The 23429-nt window shown below is 36.1% G+C and overlaps 2 protein-coding genes across 5 annotated transcripts in view; one reads left to right on the top strand and one right to left on the bottom strand.

The window, feature by feature from the left end:
* Positions 1 to 13218, bottom strand: part of MRE11 (MRE11 homolog, double strand break repair nuclease) — a 66643-nt gene extending 53425 nt beyond the window's left edge. Inside the window, exons 1-6 of one of the 3 annotated variants that reach the window (XM_024574597.3) lie at positions 13098 to 13218; positions 12251 to 12366; positions 10501 to 10633; positions 6827 to 6987; positions 3733 to 3820; positions 2776 to 2917 (exon numbers count right to left, since the gene is read on the bottom strand). In XM_024574597.3, the coding sequence (XP_024430365.2) occupies positions 2776 to 2917; positions 3733 to 3820; positions 6827 to 6987; positions 10501 to 10633; positions 12251 to 12270 (544 nt within the window). In that variant the 5' untranslated portion in view covers positions 12271 to 12366; positions 13098 to 13218. Of the gene's footprint in view, positions 1 to 2775; positions 2918 to 3732; positions 3821 to 6826; positions 6988 to 10500; positions 10634 to 12250; positions 12367 to 13042 lie in introns of all 3 variants that reach the window. The other 2 variants (XM_024574596.3, XM_045183562.3) reach the window with 2 other exon arrangements.
* Positions 13219 to 13292: 74 nt separating this feature from the next.
* Positions 13293 to 22351, top strand: ANKRD49 (ankyrin repeat domain 49). 2 transcript variants are annotated; one of them, XM_045183563.2, is made up of 3 exons: positions 13293 to 13397; positions 16082 to 16436; positions 17852 to 22351. In XM_045183563.2, the coding sequence occupies exons 2-3, from the start codon at positions 16158 to 16160 to the stop codon at positions 18311 to 18313; spliced, it is 741 nt and encodes a 246-aa protein (XP_045039498.1). In that variant the 5' UTR covers positions 13293 to 13397; positions 16082 to 16157; the 3' UTR covers positions 18314 to 22351. The 2 variants fall into 2 exon arrangements, with proteins under 2 accessions (XP_045039498.1, XP_024430408.1); XM_024574640.3 differs by lacking the exon at positions 13293 to 13397 and adding an exon at positions 13404 to 13621.
* The last annotated feature ends 1078 nt before the right edge of the window (positions 22352 to 23429 follow it).

Genomic DNA, 23429 nt, shown 5'->3' with positions numbered 1-23429 from the left:
TATTAAAAAATGAATAGTTTTGCATCTAAATTATGTGCTTCTCATCTCAAAGTATTTCATTTTCCTATTAGAGATGTATGTGAAATCTTGAATCATTATCTGCAAATCAGTGTGCTCCAGCTCCTTGCATGACAAGTGCTGAGCAGTAAAACACACTCAAAGAATGTCTTCCTGTAGGGAATATGTACCTTCAAAATCTGAAAAATGTGGAATAAAAATTTGAGTTTTCTATACTAAAACTGTTCTTAAAATTTCTATTAAAACTGTTTTTCACTATCCCTTTATTGTAAGTGCATGGTACTTCTGATCTAACACACATCATAAAATACACAGGAAGACATTAAAAGGGATGAGATAAAAAAATAAATGCATTTACACATAGTAGTCATATTTATTGCATTTTTAATAAAAATATTGTGCTTCTTAATAATTTAATGAATTTTAAACAATTGTTCCTCTAACCCAAAGGGTTAGCTTAGTCTAGCCGAGGAAGCCAACAAAAACAAGTAAACAAACACACAAATTACAATTTTTAAGTATTACAAAAGGAGAAAAAGTTAGGATGCTAAGATGGGGAATGTCAGTGAAGGGACAGGGTTGCTACTTTATGTAGAGATCAGGGAAGGCCTATGAGAAAGCCAACAACGCAGAAGTATAAGAGCTAGGAGAGGCCTAGCTTCTAAAGAGAATTCCTGGTGTGACCAATGGAATAGACAGTGGGCTGCATAACATTACCAGGGAGGAAAAGTCCAGTCGAGGGCATTAGAAGGTTGATCTATTTAAGTCTTAAAGCACAGAGAACACTGATATTTGTAGGTTGGGAAAATTTTTGAGGGAAAGGAGAGGGCAGGTTAGCCCATTGGCAACTAGCTCCAAGGGAGCAGGAATTTGTAGGCAAGAAAGGAAGCAGGGAACAAGGAGAACCGGAATTGCCCTAGCCCACCCCCTTGCCCTGAAGCCCCAAAAAGGCTGTGAGAGAACTGAGTGGGACATACAGTAACCTCAGGGCCAGTCAGAGACCAGAGGCAACATTCAGAGAAGAGGCTGATGAAAGGAGGGAATCTGCTAATTATAAAAACAGTTCTCTGAGTGTATAGAGAACAGATGGGGTGAGAGTAGGGGGTGGAGGGCAGACAGTATCCAGTTAAGGAACAGAATAGGATGAGAGTTTGAGAGCAAACTGGATGACTGAAGCACAATGCGATCTCTAAAGTCTGAAAGCAACAGGATCATCCACTTTCTGTAGTTAGGAACCCTAACACTGTAGTGATTGAAATACCAGTTGGTAGGGTTTTTTAATGTATTTCACTTTCTGCTCTATCACTTGCAAAATCAAACATATACCTCAACCTCATTTTCCCTATCTCTAAAATATAAATAATCATGACGCTTTCTACTTGTTAGAGAAATTATGAAGTGAACAAAGACTATAAGCTCCCGAGAAAAAGTATTTAAATGAACCATCCATCATAATTTATTGTTTTAAAAATATGTTCAAAGGCAAGTGAAATAAATAAGATCTTCTGTGACTTCTACTACACCAAAATCACTCAAAAAATAATAAAACCTATTTTGAGGCTAGAATGTGAAATTTTTCCCCAGGTACAAGGTTGATTTAATATGAAATATAATTTTTATAATATTCCATACACAATAAACACAATAAAGCTAGTGTATCTAAACAAATAAAGTATCAAGCTTAACTTATTCAAGGAAGATACAAAAAATAGACTTTTTAAAGAAAGATAGACATTTTTCTAAAAATTTCTTTGATCTGCCCTGGCAGATGTGGCTCAGGGGATTGCGTGCCTGCCTACAAACTGAAAGGTCACTGATTCACTGATTCGATTCCCAGTCAGGGCACATGCCTGGGTTGCAGGCCAGGTCCCCAGCTGGGGGTGTACGGGAGGCAACCAATGGATATTTGTTTCCCTTTCTTTTTCTCTCCCTTCCCCTCTCTCTAAAAATAAATAAATAAAATATTTTTTAAATTATTAAAAAATGTCTTTGATCTTTCATTCACATGGAATAAAGCCTAGCAAATAGACTTTTACCTACTAGACACTAAATAAACTGAAGATAGTGATGTTGATAAGGCAAATTTTCTGAGCATTACAGATGACAGCTCTAGACTAGCTTCGTCTAATAAAAATATAGCATGAGTCACTAATGTAGGCCAAATATATAATTTACAATTTTCTACTGGCCACATTAAATAAAAAAACAACTAAAAAAACAGGTAAGATTAATTTCAACAGATTTCATGTAACCCAATATATTAATGAGGTATTTTACATTTTTTCTAAATCTCGGAAATCTGACATGCATTTTTACACTTCCAGCATATCTCAGTGCAGATGAGGCACATTTCAAGTGCTCAGCATCTACATGAGGCTGATTACTACAGTGGACAGAGAAGCTTTAGACCTTTCAAAGATTTCTAAGATATCAAAATGCAGTTTTTCTAATTATTTCTGAACTGTAATGTTCAGGATTATCTAAGTCTAAAAGAAAGAAAAAATGAACAATAAATAGATACTTAAAAAAATACCTTTTCACCAAAACTGCTATTAAAAACAAGTAGTAGGTCTATTGGTTCTTATTAAATACTAAAAAATTTCTACCAAAACCTCCTATTATTTTTACAGTAACTCATAAAGAATACAGATTTGCCTCACGTTTTTCCAAACAGCAACTAAGTTAACTCCAGAATGTGATTTTCCAGTTGCTTAAACAAGTAAATACTTATTGACATAAATAATAAATCCATCTTACCTAAGCCATATAAAGCAATTTTTGTGCTTCCTTTTTGAAGCAAAACTGGACTAATGTCTATCTTCTCCACAGACACTGAGCGTCCAAAGTGATTTACATATCCGGCGCAACTTAAAATATCCAGGGCACAGAGTGTATCTGCCTGTGCAGAGTATTTTCAAAGAATAGAAACGCACATTTAAAAATAGGTAATCTGCATATCATATTATCACCTATTAAAGTAGATTCCATACACTAGTTATAAAAGCACAGATTCTATATACTAGTGACAAAACAGATTACCATAGTGTCTTCTCAAAACAAAGTTACAATATTGTAAGTTTTTCTATATTTTTCTATCAGAAATTACCTGCAATTGGAATCACATGCTAAATAGAAAATGAACATTTCATCAAAACTTATGATGTCTTAGCCACTGAAAATTAAAAACTAGCCATGAAATAAGTGTTTTGTAATATTAAGCAGGCCACTTAAAATGTGGGTGGGCGGGGGTGGGGAGAACTAGATAACTAGTAATTTATAATATTCATTACCAATAACACGAAAAGATATTTTCAGTTCAGGGACCTCTATTATTGCCTCCATATAAACAGATAATAAGATGCCCTAATTTACATTTAAAACTTTGATGAAATAATCATTTCCTACAGGTGAGATTCTATGAGATACGAGATACAAGAGCACTTGGTAAACTGTAAAGCATTATACAAAAGACAGATGTTGGCTTATTCCTACTCCTGGTTACTTACTGTTAATCTCAGCTCTAATAAAGTAAAAGCATACATCACATACCAATTATTATTCCAGATTTTTAAAAATTATCTCAAAAAGTAGTATAAAAGCATGTATGAATGATAAAAAGTCAACTTGACTTTTTAACTCCTTTAAAAATTATTTTCTACAGACACACTAAATCATTTCTAAAATTTCAACACATGGTAAGAACCCAATAATTACCCCCGTGGGATCATCGTGATTGCCGTGAATACTAAACACCGGGATCGAAACGTTGAGATTGCCATCTTCGTAGTTCACCCATGGAAACCTTAAAAAATAAAATTTTTTAAAAGAAGGTAATTAAAGGTTCTGTAAGAGACAAAAGCTGTTTCCCCCAGTATCCTCCTTCAAAAAATAATGCAGTTACAGACAAACTGGATGATCTAAGTGGAAAAATGACAAGTTTGGAACTTTAAAAAAATAAAATCACAGGCAACAATTCATTTCAATTCAAGTTTGAAAATATGTCAAAGTACTATGCTTTTTGAAAGAAAACCCTACAATGAATGATGCTTGTGAACTGTATAAAAGAGTGGTATATCTAATTAATGGGGCATTGATAGGTTTTCAAAATTTTAAAAGTCATTGTACAATGTTTTTATTTGTAAAAGGGGAGGGCAAGAAACACATCCACTTTTAATCCAAAAGACCTAAACTAAAAACTCCAGCTCTATCACTTACTACTTGTGCAACTTAAATCTCCCACCCACTCTTGTTCCCAGTTGTCTAGCTCCTCTGCTCGGAGGCAAATGATGTTAACAATTTCTAGTGTATCTTTGCAAAATTATCTTATACCCGTAAAAGCAAATAAATGCATCTTCCTTCTCATGCAAATAATAGCACAACATAGATTACTACACACTGCTTTTATCATTTAACATATTTTAGAAATCATTCTACGTCAGTACATGAGGAGCTTCCTAGTGCTTTTCTGGCTGGACAGTATTCCATGGTATTGATTATTATAATGTGTTTAAGTAGTCGCCTACAAATGGATATTTAGACCATTTCCAGTCTTTTACAAATAACGTTCAAGTCAGTAATCTTGTACAACACTACCCTTGTTAAGAGGATAGGAAAATATCTAGAAGGGAATTGCTGGGTCAAAGAATTTGTGTGCATTTATGCATTTGACAGCTACTGCCAACTTCCCTCCACAGAGACTGAACAAATCTACACATAATACAATGGCAATGCACGAGAGACAGTTTTGCCTTACTCCACAACATACTTTATTATCAAGCCTTTAAATCTATGCGAGCGGTTCTAAATTTTAGCTGCATGAGTTATCTAGGACTCTTTCAAGAAATACCAATGTCCATGACACACTCAAAGAGATTAATCAGCCTAAAGACTGAGCATAAATATTTTTTAAGATTCCTAAGTTAACAATAATGTGCATCAGGACTGCAAATCATTGATCTATGCTAATCAATAGGAGAAAAATATTTCAGTATACTTCATTTTGTATCTTTCTTATAAATGAGCTTCATTTTATAGTTTTTATATTCTTTTAATCCATTTAAATGCAACTTTATTTCCTTTTCTGTGAGCTGTGTCCTTATTCTCTACCTATTTTTTAACTAATTCAGATATTTTTTATTGACTTGAAAGAACTATTTACCTATTGTGGAAATTAGACCTTACTTTGGAATTAGTTGCAAATATTTTACCTGGTTGAACTCTCACTTTTGGCTTTATTTCAGGCAGTTTTTGCCACACAGAAATTTACTTTTCCAAAGAAAAAGTACTAATCTTTTCTCTTAAGGCTCCAAGGTTTGTGCCATACTTAGAAAAGCCTTTTCCACATCTAGATTTTCAAAAAAACTTGTAAAAGTTTCTTCTAGTACTTTTATTGAATAATCCATATTTTTCATGGAGATATGAGATGCTGCCTTCATCTACTAAATTCCTACATCAAAAATTTACTATGTCTAAAGGATACAGGAGGCAGTCTAAAAGAACACCCAATGGCTAAAGCTGGTAAAATTTATTTAAACTACAAAATAGATCACAAAGTATTAAATTCTAACCCAAAGAAAAAAAATGAGTTCATACTAATAAACTGAATTAGTTCCTAATGACACAGACAATTGAATAAATACATAAATGAGACAAAGGACAGATATTTCTTACTAAAGAATGTCAGTCAATAAATAAATGTGCAAAGAATGTGGAAAATAGAAAATCATCATTAGAACACCACAGTAGAACTGCTAAACGCAGGAGCCACTAATACATGCTAAAATTAGTGGACAAACATTGAGGGGAAACAGAATAGTTGCTTGGACTCAAAATATCCCTCCCAAAATATTTAGTATGTTCCAGTGGTGGTTTTAACGATGGCCATAAATTCTTTAATACTTCTTCCTCTCTCCTGAAAGTAGAACTTAATTCCCTATCTTTGAGCGCAGGCTACACTTAGAAACTCCACTGTAAAAATAGTGTACTTGACAGCAGAGGAACCTGGTGTCCACCAGCTTGGCAGCCACCAGCTTAACCCAGTGACCACCGGTAACCTCACCCGTGAAAAACCATGTTGAGAGCATGTACTCCTGATAAGCACTTTACCTCTGTGGGGAATATTCTTCCCCCCAAAACATAATCCTAGTCTAATCATGAGAAAAAGCCAAATCAAGGGACATTCTATTAAAATACATGTCCAGTACACTTCAAAAGTGTCAGGGCCATAAAATATATGGGAAGACCAAGAAACTGGGATAGGCTGAAGACTAACAGAACATTTCAACTAAATCCAAAGTGTATCCTAAATACAATGTTTAAGAAAAACCTTGAGATCTTCATGACATGGGGTTCTTGGTAGATATCAAAATAAGTCCCAAAAGCATAAATCTAAATAAAATTTAAAAAAGCCTTCAGTCCGACTTCATTCAACGGACGGCACCATAAACAAAGTCAAAAGATAATCCGCTGATTGGGGAAAAAAAATACATGCCTAACGAAAGCTTAGTATCTAGAATATATAAATACTTTCTGCAAAGTCAGTAGCAATAGGTAAAAATCCCAATTTTTAAAATGGGCAAAGGATATAAACAGAAGATACCAAAATGTAAAAATAAGATTTCAAGAAGATACTCAGTCCCACAATTAATTAGAGAAACAGAAATTAACATAATGATGTACAGAAAATTCAAAGAATTACATTTACTATGAAAATAGGTTATAATGAAAGAGAAATGGCTCATTGTTAATGTGTTTGTGTGTCTTATACAGAAAATATCCTACCTAAGGAACTTTATGTAAATGTACTTACTTACTAAAACCGAAGTTGACTGACTGATCGCTGATAATTTCAAACTGTACAGGACGATCACCCATGCAGTATCTTCTTAATAACTCCAGGCAGGTATGTAACGTTTTTCTTGAAGGCTTATTTTCATGAAAAAGATCACCACCTAACAAAATAAAGTCCACCTAATCAGCAGAAAAGTGTTAAAATTAGTATGTTTTATAGATAAAATTTTTCTAACAGATGAAAGAGGTGGAAAAACATATCATATAAAATGCTATCCTATATGGAAATGTAAAATTTTGTATTTTATTCCTTCAAAGGACCTTCCAATCTGGTGATTAATTTGACTACAATTTAGGTTCCTAGGCCACCTTCAAAAAAATCTATCTTTAAATGACAACACCAAGTTTCTCACTGTTGCAACCCAAAGTGACCACATTTTTCCCATTAGTCAAACCAAGAATAAACTCATTGCTTTAATAGAACCTATGAAAAAGAGCCAATTCAATCCAAATCATTCATGCAATTTATTCAACAATTATTTAGAGTTTCTAGAGGCAGTGGCAGCTAAGGAAACAGCAATATACAAAATAGATAATGTCCCTGACCTCATTACTGACAATACACAATACCCTGCACTAGGCCCTGAGGATACAATGATAAATAAAATACCATTCCTATCCTAACAATGTTCAAAATCAATGGAAGAAACAAACTTATGCATTTAAGATAAGTCAGACTAACATGCACTGGAACGGGTATGTAAATCAACCAGGAGCAGAGATGACATTACAATGAGTTCTGAGGAAAGGATACTCCTCCGAGGACAGTGAGGCTGGGAGGGATTTGCCTGCACGGTGGCACTATGAAGGATAAATGAGACTCCGAGGAAGAATATTCTAGCAACAACCAGAGAGGACAAAACCATACCAAAATAAAGTCCAACACACTGATGCTTTCAAGAAGGATACAACCTACCTGAAGAAATTTACTTAAGTTTTTAACTATAAAAAAACAAAGGAACCCAGCAGTACAAATCACTGTGGGCTACAGTAGTGAGGGGGACCCAAATGTGCCACCCCAAAATGTGCTACTTTGGCATGTTTTGTGCTGAAGGCAATCAAGACCCAGCTGACTCAGGAAAAACATTTCTACCTCTCCCTTAACTGCCAAGAGTTTGGATAGAGAGCCTATACCAGCAAGAAAGCTATTACCAAAGTCAGAAAGACTTATCTGCATAGCAAACCAAGCATTTGTTTACCAAGCATCTGCTCTTCCCATCTTCCTGTGAAGTGCCTTCCTCCCCTTCAAAGCCCCCCACCTGGAACCCCTTCTTCTTTTGCTCAGGATGGTAGGTAAGCCTCAATTACCTGATTACCAAGTAGCCTCATATTTTTATGTATGAAACTTTTTTTTCTCCTGTTAATCTGTCAGTGTAATTATCAGACTAACCAAAGAACCTGGACAGAAAGGGAAAAATGTTCCATTTCTACAGTAGTCAAAGAAGTTTTAATAAAATTTGGGATTTAAGCTAGATCTTCAAAAATGATCTTCAAAAATGAACATGATTTGAGTAATGGAAGAAAACAATTGTAACCAAAAGCATAGAAGAAACAAAACAACAAGACAAATAAAAATTTTAGGAGGAAGGGGAAAAGGGGAGTTGTTTAAATGGTTAGTTTCACTTTTGCAAGATGAAGAGATCTGGAGATTGGTTACACAATGTCAATGTACTTAAGGCTACTGAAGTGTATATACTTAAAAATGATTAAGATGGTAAATTTTATTATGTATATTTATCAGAAGAAAAAATTCTTTTAATTTCTAGAAACTGGTTTGTGACTCCAGGGGACACTGAGAAGGACACAGCGACTCGCTTCTGTGGTACACCTGCCAAAAGTGAATCTAATCATGAGGAAGTGTCAGACATACCCAACTGAGGAATGTTCTACAAAATAACTAGCCTGTACTCTTCCACAATGTCAGTCATGAAAGACACAGACAGATACAACAGACGAAAGAAACATGGCAACTAAATGCAAAATGCAGTCTTGGATGCAGATTTGGATACCACCTACCTGCCCCCAGACTGCCGTAACAGACATTACCAAGATAATTGGTAACATCTTAAAATTACATAATAGTATTGCATCAATATTAATTTCCTGGTTTTGGTAAGCCCACTGTTGTTATATACACAATGTACTCTAAAATGGTTCGCAAAATTACGTGTGTGTGTAAACAGAGAGAGGATGGAGCAAATGTGGTAAAATGTAGGAAAAACTGAGTGAAGGGTAAAAAATTCTTTGTGCTATTCTTGCAACTTTTCTAAGACTGGCAATTGTTTCAAAATTAAAGTTAAAAAAAAAGACACTAAGGAACTAGGGAGTAGAAATAAGGCTGGTAGATGGCGCAGGCCCTACAAAATACAGGACTTAAGAGTCAGGAAAAATGAAGGCAACAAGTAAATGTAATGTGCATCCGGAGGTATCAGCATGGGGCCATGAGGGGAGGGGACAGTTAAAATTAAGGAATGCAGGGAAGGAAAACAAAAGAAAATAGAAGAAAAGGCCAAAGTAGGATAAAAAGCTTATACTCAGGAAAAAAAAAAATATTTTAACACTTTAGAGTTAGAAAAGAAAGGACAGGATTCTCTTGGGCCCTAGACAGACATTTCAACTGCCTGCTGGAATGTTTCCTTGAATGTCCTATTGGAATCTCCCAACCCAAATGACCTAAATCAGAATTCATCATCTTCCTAGCAGTTCCTTCTTACCTAAAACGTATTTCTATTATTGGCACCACCATTTTCCCAAACTTAACACACTTAGAGTCACTGCCATTCTCTACTCCCTCATTCCCACGTCCTACAACAAACCAATCAAAGTATGCGAATCCCATCTTTGGAAGATCTCTTGCATTCACTTCCTCTTTCCCAGCCCCCGCTACCACTTTAAAAAGGCCTCAAACTGGTCTCCAATTCATGCTGTATACCCTGTGGCCAGAAGCCTTTCTACTGAATTGGGTACAAACTCCTCAATCTAGAATTTGAAGTTCTCCTTAATGCAGTTCAAACCACGTTTCTGGTCTTTCAACATGCTTTCTGACAAATACATGGCCTACCGGTGAGCTGACCAGACCTGCCGTTCCCCTAACATATCTCATATTGTCTCACCTGTGTGCCCTTCCTCCTCCTTCCTTGAAATGTACTTTCTCTATGCTCTTCATGGTCCAAAGACTACCTTTGAAAGCCCAAGTTAAATGCCATCTCCTTCACTGAACTCCGCTTGCTATCCTCATCTAAATATCATCTCTTCTATGTCTAAAATCACAGAAAAGGCTCTTTATAATTTTCTTTTGGTTCTTATCACATAGGACCTTATATTTTAGACATTTGTCTTATCTCACATTTGTCTGCTATATGTTCCTTGAAAGTAGAAACTATGGCATTTCTGCATTCAGAAAATACCTCATCGGTATTTGTGAATTTTTACAGAGTGTTTTCAAAAGTAGATCCTACTTGAATTCAGGGCACAAAGCACACAAAACCTGCGCTGGGTTTTTAGTATATTGTTATTTAAACAGGTACTGTGAGCCCATAAGCATACAAAACAAACCTCTAATTCTAAGAAGGAAAAGGAGCCTGATGAATAGGGGAACACAGGAGAAACTGCAAAAACATTAACCAAACTTACTTCGTTTTCCTGGGCAAGTCTTAAAATTTCATCAAGTGTGACAAATGTATCATTTCCTCTGACTGCATCTTTCTCCATAAATCCCAGATGAATATCAGTTGCAACTAAGATTTTAAACGTATTTTCATCATCACTGTATTAAAAAAGAAATGTTTCAATATAACTCATTAAAAGAATGTTCTGGTAAATTGAAACCAAAACTTATAAAATAAGTGACAGCAGTTTTGGAGTAAAATCACTTTTCTAGTCTTTAAACTAGGTCTGAAAATTGGAAGTATTCAAAAGATCTTTCTCCTCACATAGTTTGCCTAACACTAATTCAATACAGAACCAATGTAAATAAATTTTAAAAAGGTCTGTGACTGCTTCAAAAATTTATAACTTTGTCACAACCAGTTTTACACTCATTTGTACCCTGGACCTAAAAGCTTTATTGTTTTCCTATTCTGTTTCATAGCAAAAACCCAAGAGGATTTGACACCTTATCTAAGTTTGCTATTTATCCATTCTGTACTCCTCTAGGGAAAATTAGAGCTAACTGGTTAATTTAAAAAGCCCTTCCTCTTATTTTATAAGTATATTCCATGTTAATAAATTAGTAACTTACATTCAGGCCCCTGAAGTTGCTTATTTGACTCTCTCTATACAATGTGAAGTGTTTCCTTAACAAACACTTGGTCAAGAAACAAAACAGAGTTATGTATAATTCCATTCACATTGGTTAGTATTCAAAGGTACTTTCATGGGAAGCAGCAACATAATAGTTACTAATACTCTCAAACTTAATGTATGTTTTAACATTTTTTAAAGTATTTTTATATCTATGATCTCATCTCAACTCACACAAGTAGAGTTAGCTATTGCTATCTCTGAAAAATAAGAAGGCTAGACAGAGAAATTAGCTGATTTATTGCACAACTAAGTATTAGAAACTAGACTAAAATCGTTTTAAAATTCAGGCTATTTTCCACTAAACTATCATTACAGATTTAAAATATATCTCCAAAATTCAAATCTTTATATGCAAGAGATTTTTCCAGAAAACACTTCGTTTTATAAACTTTAAAAATGATATGCACACAGTTCTGATTCCTATGTATAAAAAGGTAGATATGAACAGTTTCAGATCACACTACCTCCCTGTTTCCACAGACACTTATGAAGTATTTTCATATGACTCTCGTATCAAAATCGGAGAAAGGCATTTTTATTCCAGTTATACAAATGAAGACACTGAGGCAAAGTTTAGAAAATTGCTAACTTGCTCAAGATCACACAGAATTAACGAAGGAATTGAAACTACGGTGAACGACTGCAAGTCTAAAGCTTTTTCCACATAATTGTTCCTTTTATTTTCATTTTACTCAAAACTATTTCCAATTACTACAGCAGTTTAGTCCTCTACAAATGTGCTTCAACAGACTTCCCTTAACTAAGACTTTATCATGAAAGCTCAAGAATATTTATAGATCCAATATTTTAAGACAATACCTAAGAACATAAATTTACATACTATAGCAACACGACCAAATTACTGCAAGACCCAATCTATTGCTGCGTATTACCTTTTAGTTAATAAACATAGTGTGAGTTTTTAAACATTCCAAATATTCTTTTTAATGACTATCACTTTTATTTATAGTTAAGCTATTTAGTGCTAATTTATTAAATGTTTTCTTTTAGGTTGATCAGAGTTGACAGGTTCTGGAAACCCAAAGCAACAAAAATATTCCAGAAGACAGGTGCTTACAGGGCTTCTGCAGGACTCATTTCTGTGGTCAGTCCAGTTACTCGAGGACCAGTTTTCTCTCCAAGTAACCCCTGGTCCTTAGCTCAAATGTCAGAACACACACTCGGTTCCAAATTCTAAAAACAAAATCATATTATTATAAAACACGCATTTTAAAAAGGCATACTGGCAGTAGTGGAAGTCCCATTTTTCATCCAAGCACCTACCGTACTTTTAAGAGCTAAGGATAGAAATGAGTGCCATTCTAGTTTCACCATTATGATTAGGCTCATCTTCTATATTCCTTTTCCATGCCCTATGGGAAACTACTAAATTAATGAGCAAAAAGGGTCACACACGCTAAGTTCTGGTTTAGCACACGAACAACTCTGAATGTGCAGAAGTGTTTAAGGTGCATGTATAGGCTACTACTCTGAGGCATGGAGGCGAATCTCTACTTCCTGCTTAGACACATGATTTTCTAAAGGAATGGGCTAGTTTTGTAAAGAGAACGGACCCGCGTTTAGAGCAAGTGTCAAGAAACAGAAACACGTGGTCTACGGGGAAACAGCAGCCGCCAGCAAAACAAACGGCCAGCATACTTGGGGAGGAGCGGCTGCCTACGCTAAACAACCTCTCCCACGTCCAGATCCCCAGTGCCGTGGTGATTTCAAGCCTCAGCATGCCCCACGCGGAACCCTCCAAGGGCTCCTCCCCAGCCCCCTCGGCCCATTCTTCAAAGAGGGTCAATCCACTTTGGGCTTCCGCCCGGGATGCTGCAAATGTAGGAGACGGGCACGACTCCTAAATTACCGCACTCGTAAAACTCTCCAAAGCTACATCATCGGGACCCAAGGCTGTCTTTTACCCGGGAAGAAGTAGTGAGATTCGTGAGCAGAAAAGCACCAGACCAGCCTGAGCTCGCCTCTGAGAACTGCTTGGCCTAAACCGGAATGAAGCGGGAGAAAAGAGCCAACTCTTTCTCTCGCGATACCTCATTGATGACGCTAGCACTTCAAGTCCTCTTCGACTTTCATTGGCTGTCTAATAAGTGAAGGAGCAGGGAAAGTAGCAGTGAGGCCCCGCCCTCGTATAAGAGCCAATCCTGAGTAGCCTTTGGGACTAACCCCGGAAGCGAGGTTTTCAGCGGCGGCTTATCCTCCGTAAGGTGGGTAGCTCCTCCCTGCTCAGTACCAGGGTTACAGGTCGCCTGGTGCCACCGAAGAACTCTTGTGAGGGTAGGGGTGGGTCACCTGTCGACTCCGGCCGCGTCACGGACACTGCTGTCGGCTGTTCCGGAGGCCGCAAGAGCTATTCCCGGTCCTGTGAAGCGACCAGCCGGTGCCGGAGGCCGGGACTGGTGGCCTTCCCCCTTACTCCCACTCCCCAGAGGTAGAGCATTCAGATCCTCAATTTTACAAGCTTTCCCCTGCTTCCCCTTAGCCCTTGAACCTGGATTTGGCACATCTGTATTGCTTTGTGCTGGCAGGAGAATATAGTGCAGTAAAAAATAATGTGTAACTTTTGATTTAGAAAAGCCTTTCAATTCCATTGAAGTTCCGTTATCTAAGTTGTTTTAATCTATTCGAACCTCAGCTTCCTTCACCTGTAAAATGGGGTTTATGGCCCCACCTGTCACTGAGTTGTTTGTGAATGTGCCCCTTAGGTTAAGAAACATCCCCCATTTCTTCCGGGTGGAATATAATCAAGTAAGAAGCCTGATTGACTTTTTAAAACCTGAATCAATGAGATGCACCTGGGTTTAACTTTTTAAATTAAATCCAAGAAATTTTTATGTGTAGTATTATTGTATCTGGAGCAGTAAATTCGAAATTTATTTTTTTTTAAAGAGAGTCTTCATGAAAAGGAAATGTGGGCCATGAGATCTGTGCTATAAATTGATGTAATTAACAAGTGAATTTTATGTTACTAGTATCTGTTGTTTTATGAATTGATGCATGGTCACTTTTGTTTTGCAAAGCCCAGGGAATAACTTGAGAATAAAGAAAAAAGAAAGAACTATTTAAATATAAAGCAATTCTCATTAGTGTCTGTCATAGACTGATAAGTTGGAGAGGCCTTGGAAGTTCCTTAGTAAAATCCTTACATTTTACAATGAAGTAACAGGCCCCCAGAAGGTACTAGTCATGAGTGATAGACTTAAACTCAAGTTTAATGCTCTTGGCACTAGTAACAAAATCTAATGCTACATTAGGATTGTATACTATTAAACTTGTAAAATTAGGTATAAAGAAATAAATATCTTAGGAGTATGACTAACTCTGCAACTTCTCAGAATCCATTCCAGTCAAAATCAAGTGATAGGGTTTTAATTAAATTTAATTGTACAATATTTCTGTATGTAAGTGGGACATAAATATAAGTTCAATATAGTCCCTATATGTAAACTTACTATCTTTTAAGAGTCCAAAACAACAAAAATTAGTGGTGAAATAAGACAATATATAGCACACAAAAAAAGTAGAAACAAGAGAAGGAGAAGATAATTTGGAAGATCAAGAAAGACTTAATGAAAGAAATAACATCTGAAAAGAGCCTTGAAAGAGATGATCTCAAACAAATAGAGTTGGGAGGCTGAAAGTGGTATTTTTGAAAATGTATTTTTCCATCACAGTTGGAATGAAGTATTATAATACTTGTTTCAGGTGTATAGCATAGTAATTAGACATTTATATACCTCACATAGTAATCACTCCGATAAGTGGAAATGGTATTTTTAAAATATCCATTCTTCTCATTTTCTTTGATTGGTTAACATTTAATATGCTGTGTAACTCTTTAAGCTGATAGTGGTTTACAAATTAATATGGCAGGCTATCAGAATAAGCATCACATACTTTGGGAAGCCTTCTCTAATCCCTTAGGTCCAGGGTAATTTAGACCCTCCAGAACGCTCACTGTATCTGGACACTGTCCTATCATCGCACTTACCCTGCTGTCTTTGCCAGTCACTCCAGCCTGACCGTAAGCTTCTTGAGGTTCAGATGTGGATCTTGTTCATTATTGAGTCCTAGTACCCAGAGACTGGCACACACCAGCCATATTTGTTAAATGGAGGGGTGAATCCCAGCCAAAATTCAGTTTCAAAACAGGAAGCTAATTAAGAACGGTAGTTGTCTGTCAATGAATCGGACTACTTTTACAGCAGTGAATTTTTCCAAGCCTGAAATTATTAAAGTAGAAATAGGATAACCTTTACAGATGTCATGATAAAGATATCTGCACTGATGAGAGATTGGGACACATGTCCATTGGGGCTACTCTATCTCTAAGACTCCCTGATTCTTTCAAATAGATTTTTGTTTAGAAGTTTTTGTTTCTGCTCTACAGTATCTGTGTGTCTAGTTTATTAAAAAATGTGTCTGTTTTATTAGTTATAATTTAAAAGCTTCAAGCATTTCTCACTCTTTTCATAATACAATATAGTCTCTAAACCAGTAGGTTTAAAATAAATAACAGGCATACCTCAGACCACTGAAATAAAGCTAATGGTAAACTTTTTGCTGGTGGAGGGTCTTGTCTTCAATTTGTAAAAAAACATAACATCTTTCTGTGAAGCACAAAAAAGCACAGTGCAATAAAACAAGGTCTGCCTGTACAGTTACAACCACTGACTTAGAAGAAAACAACAACAGCAAAAAAGAACTTTTAGGTTATTAAAGATACAGATAACTGAAATCTATCAGCTCTGATACTTAGTGAATATAAAGGGTATCAATAAACACCAACGAGTTTAAACAGGGTTTATTTGTGTATGTGTATAAGACTTATATATGCTGTTGATAAAGCCTCAATTACTGTTTTGCTAATAATTTTTGTTTGTATTTTCAGATCTTGAGGAATAAAATAAAGCAGACATAATTCATCTCTAAAAAGATTATTTGTACCATGGTATTTGAAATGCTTTATGTTTAGAAAAGTAGTAAAAATGGAAAAAGAGAAAGTAAATAATGATGGACAACCAGACCCAGAGAATTCCTTGGACTTTTCTGAACACTTTAACCAACTTGAGTTGTTGGAAACACATGGACACCTTATTCCCACCGGTTCCCAAAGTCACTGGGTAGGGAATTCTGATGACGATGAGGAACAAGATGAAAAGACTGAAGAGTGGTATCAATTGCAAGAAAAAAAAATGGAAAAAGATCCAAGCAAATTGCTTCTTTGGGCTGCTGAAAAAAATCGGGTAAAAAAAATAATTAAGGAAGAAATCATAATGTAACAGGAAAAGTATTAGATTTGGAAACAGAAGACATGTCCTTGAATCTCTATTTGGTCTGTAACTCTCTCTGGGCAAAACCTACTATTTCTGAACCTCTATTTTCTTATCAGTAAAAATGGCCACTTTAATACCTGCCACTTTTATACAGGGTTTTAAGGATCAAATGAGGTGATGTACATTGAAAGCACATGGTAAGCTATAAAGAGTCAAATTAGGTATTTGGGGGAGGAGGGAGCTTAAGGATAAGTAACTATAAAGATGGCAAGCAATCTGTATTTTTAAGTCGTTTATATTGTCATTAGGATCATCTTAGAAACGTCCTATTTAGAAAAGGGAGGATGGGAACTAACATATTGGATACCAACTGTACCATGTACCTTAATGCATTGTTTGATTTAATCCTTGTATATCCCTAAAGATAGGTAATGCTATTCCCTTTTACAAATTAAGAAATTGAGATTCAGGAATATTAATTTGCCCAGGATCATCAAAGTAAGATGATCCTATTTGTCATCAAAAGTCTGTTCTTCCCACTCAGTCACTTCTACATCACTTGACTAAGTTCCTGCATGTCTCTGTTAGTAAACTAATAACAAAATGTCTTGCATTTTTGGAGCATGCTTTGTCTCACCAGACATCCAAAGACCAAACAGAAAATTACTTCCTGAAAACACATGTCTAGGGTTGTTTTAGTTAGAAGGAATTGAGTTCTTTCGTGTCTAGATTTCTTTGTTACCATTACATTCTGATAAAGAAGTTTATTTTTAAAAGTTTTATACATTACGTATATTGGTGTGTGTGTGCTATTCCTACAGAAAAATCAATCTGTACTTATGTTTTCTTTACAGCTGACATATAAAATATTAAATAACAATTATAGCCTGTATTACTTATCTAGGCTAAAGCTTTTGTGCAATAAGCCTTAATGGTTTGCTATTAAGAGAATCACAGTCTTAGAATCAACAGTTTATGGTTAACATGAACTTGTTCATTCTTTTTCTTTTTTTTTAAGATTTTATTTATTTATTTTTAAAGAGAGTAGAAGAGAGGGAGGGAAATATCACTGGTTGCCTCTCAAGTGCCCTCTACTGGGGGCCTGGCCCACAACTCAGACATGTGCCCTGACTGGGAATTGAACCCTTTGGTTTGCAGGCTGGCACTCAATCTACTGAGCCACACCAGCCAGGGATAACTTGCCCATTCTCAAATCAATTGCCCTCTCCCCTCAAAACATGAAATCTTATTTTTATTTTAAAGTCATCTTCTAACAAGTAGGTTTTTATTTAACTTAATTCAATATAGCACCACCAGACAGTTTTTCTCAATTTACTGCTTAGTTTTGATTTAGGTTTTTTAAAGATCTCTTTTTTCCTTTTTAGCTGACTACAGTGCAGAGACTACTTTCTGAAAAGGCCACTCATGTGAACACTAGAGATGAAGATGAGTATACACCTCTTCACCGAGCAGCCTACAGCGGACACTTAGAAGTTGTCCGTGAGCTAATAGCACAAGGAGCAGATGTTCATGCAGTGACTGTGGATGGCTGGACACCCCTGCACAGTGCTTGTAAGTGGAATAATACTAGAGTAGCTTCTTTCTTACTTCAGCATGGTGCAGATATCAATGCCCAAACAAAAGGCCTCTTGACCCCCTTACATCTTGCTGCTGGGAACAGAGACAGCAAAGATACTCTAGAACTCCTCCTGATGAACCGCTACATCAAACCAGGTCTGAAAAACAACTTGGAAGAAACTGCATTTGATATCGCCAGGAGGACAAGTGTCTATCACTACCTCTTTGAAATTGTGGAAGGCTGCACAAATTCTTCACCTCAGTCTTAACGGTTCTAATCATTTTCTTAAGTTTCTAAGTACCAGTGCCTCCTTTGTGTGAGATGTCAAAAATCCCCATAGTACAAAGTTGACATCAGAAGTCTTATTACAAAAATTCAGTGGTACCCATTATATCCTTCCAAGTGAATTGCCTGGCCTTGATGTCAAAATGCATTTGAAAGTTGTTTGGATATATCTTTAATGATTTCTGTGGAGTGTGTGATTTTTATCAGGAATAATTTTAACTTACCTATACTTAAAAATTTTCACGAGGTGTACAGAAAACTAATGATATTTTTGGTGCTGATTCAAGGAAAACGTATTTTTAAATATCCCCCATCCTGAATCTTTAATATTTAGTATATTGACATGTATTTTTATAAGGTAAGGTAACTCAGAATTCAATTTAAAATTCTTAAATATACTGGTGCAGTTCAGCTGTCATCTCTGTGTTACCAAAGCCATTTGCTTTCATTTTAAACCATAAGAATGAACATATTATATAGTGACTTGAATCTTGATAAGTTAATACAGTCAAGAACCTAGCTTTTTGTCTTGTAGAACCTAGACCATTTTCAGGAGAGTAGTTAGCTGGGTGTTTAATCCATGGATGTTATATACTGCCTCTCCTATCCCAACTACACAGTCCTGAGGACAGCCCTACCTCACCCTGGTCCACCTACATAATTCTTACTCTACCGGTGAGTCAGCGTGACCTTTTAGTTGTGACACACCCACAGCTACAGCTTTGTCCGAGAGATCATAATATATCTATCACCCAGCTGGTTTTCCCTTTCTAGTCCTGCTGGTTTGGGCACTGCTCATATAGCCATTCAAGTTCACAAGGAAGTATTGATTTTCCAGGGTCTTCATTTTATACAAAGCATAGAAAGGCCAAGTGCCAAGGGAAAAGGAATTCTAAGAGTGAGGAGATGGTTATTATATTGGGGCTAGAATCACACACAGTGGCTGAGGCTTTTTAAAAAGCCACAGTGTGGATAGTGACAAAACTATAAATATAATCAAGAAAATAAAAGTTTCAAACAACAAAAAAAGGCATGAATTCTTTTTTTTAACTGTATATAGCTTCCTTGGATCTATACATATTTATTTATCCAGCACGATTATTTACTATCTACTCTCAGTGTTTCCAGCAGCAGTTTCCCATTGACTCCCAACCCTTCTGTGACTATTCCTGAATGCTTTTCTCTCAACTTCTCAACACCAGGACCAACGCACTAAACAAAGGGCACTAAAACAGTGGCCCTTTCCTTCAGTTATATTTTTTAAATGTCCACCAAAGTTTGTCCATTTTGAGCCAGCCCTTGTGACCTAATCAACCTAGACTAAGTAATAGTGTTTAGTCAAATATATGTGGCAGTTTTTAGGTAGAACAAAATTGGATTGTCTCTGAAGAGTTAATATATGATCTGAATCATTGTGACAAACACTACCTCAACAGTTAGGAGAACTTCAGTTATTTTATGTTATCTTCAGTTATGTTTACTCTCTGTTTTATTTTATGTTATGTTATCAGGCAAGGACATTCCTGGGTTTCAGAGTATCAGTATCTATGATACAAGGGTTTTGGCAGAAAGTGAGGGTTGCTTTCTGTTCAGTATGGCCCAATTTGGTGATACCAAATGACAGGTACAGCTAATAGACAGTGACAATATAACAGGATCCCTTCTATCCCAGTAGACTGCTAAGTGAGGCTGCCTAGTTATCTGAAAGGCAAAGATCCCATGGGTCCTTTCTTAATTGAGAATGAGTTGCATCTATGATTTTACATAAGCTTTCCACTTAAATATAGGGTCCAAGAAGCCACCTTTTAATCTGATCAGGAGTTGAGTTGAGATCTAACTAGGCCTTGGCTTCCAGTCCTCACAACACTCAGCTAATACATGGAAACCCCTTCCATCCCTGAGGGCAGACTTTATATTGTTTGCTTCCTTTATGCTTTTCTTAGTACTTACTAGACACCTCTGTCATTAGAAAGCATTCACTAATTATGCTTTTGACTACATTACTTATCAATAATTTCCAGTTTGTTTTAAAAGGGCTAAATACCTCAGTTTGCAAACAAAATTTTCTCTAATCTTGTACAGTTTATCCAAAGACTCCTTTAAAAAAATAGAGAGTCTTTTCATAACTAAGGCTTTAATTGTAATTAACTTATATGCCTGAAAAAGAGGTGACCTTTTGTCATTGTTTAAGGGACACATCGTAATTCATACGCCCACAGTGGAACTAGTTGACTTCGTTTTTTTAATCTTAAATACAATTCTCTGGGGAGCTTTCTGGCCCACAACCTACCACAGTGATGGGATTTAGAGTCCTAGTTATAATTTTTATTCATTGGCATCTATTACTACACCCACCACTCTGCTAGGACATCATGATCGAAAGAGTCCCACAGAAGTAGCACTTGCTCTGAGACCTGTGTCCCATAATAAAATGAAACCTCTGTATCGGTTCTTGATTCCTGATTGACACACATACCATCCTCACCCTGCCTGAAATGGCTCTAGGAATTTCTGGAACTGGGAGGTACAAAATATAACCACAAAGTCACTGATTATGCCTTTACTGTAATTAGTTTATCATGGTGTGCTCTGGTCCCTCTGTAGGGTTACCAGGTGACCATTTAATTTGTGCAACATGAAGTGCTTTCTCTAAGGGAATTTAAGATCTCTGTTTATTAAGTTTAGAAGACAGTAAATTAAGGATCGAGTAACTATTGGTGATTTAAATTCCTGAAAATTTCCCTTTGAAACCCTTAATTTTACTTCTGGAAACCTAAGCAGAAATGATCTAAATCAGAGCTGCCACAAAGAAACATAATGTGAGCCACCTATGTAATTTTTAGTTTTTTTCTGTAGCCACCTTAGACAGGTGAAATTAATCTTAATAATACACATTATTTAATCTAATCCAAAGTATTCATTTCAACATGAAATACACATTTTAAATTATTGAGATATCTTACTTTTTTCCTAGTGTAAGTCTTCAGAGTACGATGTGTATTTTATGGCACACCGCAGTTCAGACAGCCACATTTGAATGGTGGCTGCTCTCCTGAACAGGGCAGGTCCAGATGCCAGAAACATTCCCCCTAGGCACAGCAGAATACTTAGGAGAAACTAAACGTTGAACCAGACAAATCTGGGTTCAGATACTGATCGCCATCTATGTGTGACTTTGGTCAAATAAAGTCAGTTTCTGACTATGTGAAATGGAGATAATATCTATCATGTTAGAGCTCGACAAGGAATAGATGAGCTGCAGTGTGGATAAGGTACCTATGACATGGTAGGTTCCCAAAAAATGCTATTAAGTGGGTTCCCTTACCCAGCATTTCAAGCAGAAATGTCCTTCGTGCTTTAGGTATTTGGATCCTTGAAGATTTAAAAGCTCAAGCTTTATATTCCTGTATGTATTGTAGTTCCTCTCATGACTTTGCAGTAAAATATGCAGCATAGAGCTGCTTTCAAGAATCCAAACACCTCCACACTTAGAAAAAATGCCAGCCTCATTTTCCAAGGTCCTTACTAGGTGTCACCAGTCTCCTATAGAAGAAAAAACTCAGGAAATAGGCAAAATAAAGCAAAAGTATTTCGGCAAATAATTACAAGGACTTAAAGATATGAGATTGAGAGAAAATGTATTTTCAGAATGAATCCAGGGCCTTGGAATTGAAAATGGCTTATTGCTCTTTCTATGTTCAGTTTCTCTATGCCTAGTAAATGAATTGCTCTTTTAAATTCATACCTAACTTTTTCCCTTTTTGTGATGGGTCTTGTTAATGTTGAGAAAATTGAACGAAAACGCAAACAAAAGCATTCATTTTTGATTTATTGCTTTAATTGTCCACTTGAAACTTGGGTAAACCTAATTGTTCTCACTAGGAATTCAATGGCATTGCCATGACCATGAGTGCCAGAGGATCTCAGAGTAGCAGAAAATCTGCTTAATGAAATGTATAGCTTATAAAAAATATAAGAGCAAGTTGCTGCCTAATTTGTTTTCTTCCTTCTCTTTCTATTATAATAGGTTCAGCATTTCATCTCTACTAGATGTAAAGTACTTGAAAATTAGGAAAACATCATTGGAGAGTTAATGTGAGTTCATAAGGAGCATCAACTCCTGAGCAGTCATTAGAGCTCCTTTTTCAGATATAGCTGCCTTAAATAGAGACAGTTTTTAGCAGTCAAAAAATGAGAAAGTGAGCCTGCCATTATTTCAAAAATCATGTGACTGTCAGATTTTTTTCACTCTTCAATTTAATAACTCAGAAAGCATATCCTGTTTGGAGGGATTCTAGGGCTAAGACGTAGCTGTGCTGAGAGAATCACATGAAGACATACAAGAAACAGCTCCTTCTGGGCGCATTCCAGAATAAAAGGACTGGAGTTCAGATTTGCTTTCGTGTGCTTCTGCATGTTTCTTATTCAAAGATAAGCAAAGCTTATAAAAAGAATCAAAAGGGAGAAACGTTATATTAGGGTTATTTTCTCCATTCCTTTGATTTTAGTCTGCACATTTAGACAATGAAGAGCTATTGAAGTCCATCTAGAGAAGTAAGTATGTCAGGGTTCCTCAAACTCTATTGACAGTGGAACCAAGTAGTTCTTTGTCGTAGGGGCATTCTGGGCACTGCAGAATCTTTAGCAGACTTCTCGGCCTCTACTCACTAGATGTCAGGAGCGCCTCCCACTCCGCCTCCCCACTTGAGACAACCAAAAATGTCTCCAGACATTGCCAGATGTCTCCTGCTCTATGTCAGAGATTTGATTATTTAGATAGCCTCAAAGTTGTTTTATTCTCATGCAATTAACTTTTATTTAAAGCACGTTTTCTTTAGAGTCCTAATATCCATCAGTGTATACTCAAAAGTTAGATAATCATTGACTCTTTTTTAAATGTTTGGTATTATCATTTAAACACATTTCAAAATTGGCTAGTTACAATTTTGATTTTATTAGAAATCAAATACAATTGGAAAAAGAAATACAATTTAGAAAAAGAAAACTCTTTAATATTGAGTGTCATTTGGAAGAAAAACTCCCTACTTCCAGGTTTGATCTCTAGGAAATTTACCCCTTAGGTCAGATTACTTTAGAGA

The sequence above is a fragment of the Desmodus rotundus genome, chromosome 5 (genome assembly GCF_022682495.2).
Source record: "Desmodus rotundus isolate HL8 chromosome 5, HLdesRot8A.1, whole genome shotgun sequence".
Lineage (NCBI taxonomy): Eukaryota > Metazoa > Chordata > Mammalia > Chiroptera > Phyllostomidae > Desmodus > Desmodus rotundus.
The sequence above is the reverse complement of the archived record's forward strand: the minus strand, read 5'-3'. Positions and strand labels throughout refer to the sequence as shown.

Bases quoted from the DNA above. Each gene is read 5' to 3' on its own strand.
- ANKRD49 (XM_045183563.2), top strand. From the start codon at position 16,158: ATGTTTAGAAAAGTAGTAAAAATGGAAAAAGAGAAAGTAAATAATGAT. The intron at 16,437-17,851 runs GTAAAAAAAATA...TTTCCTTTTTAG, and splicing joins GGGCTGCTGAAAAAAATCGG to CTGACTACAGTGCAGAGACT.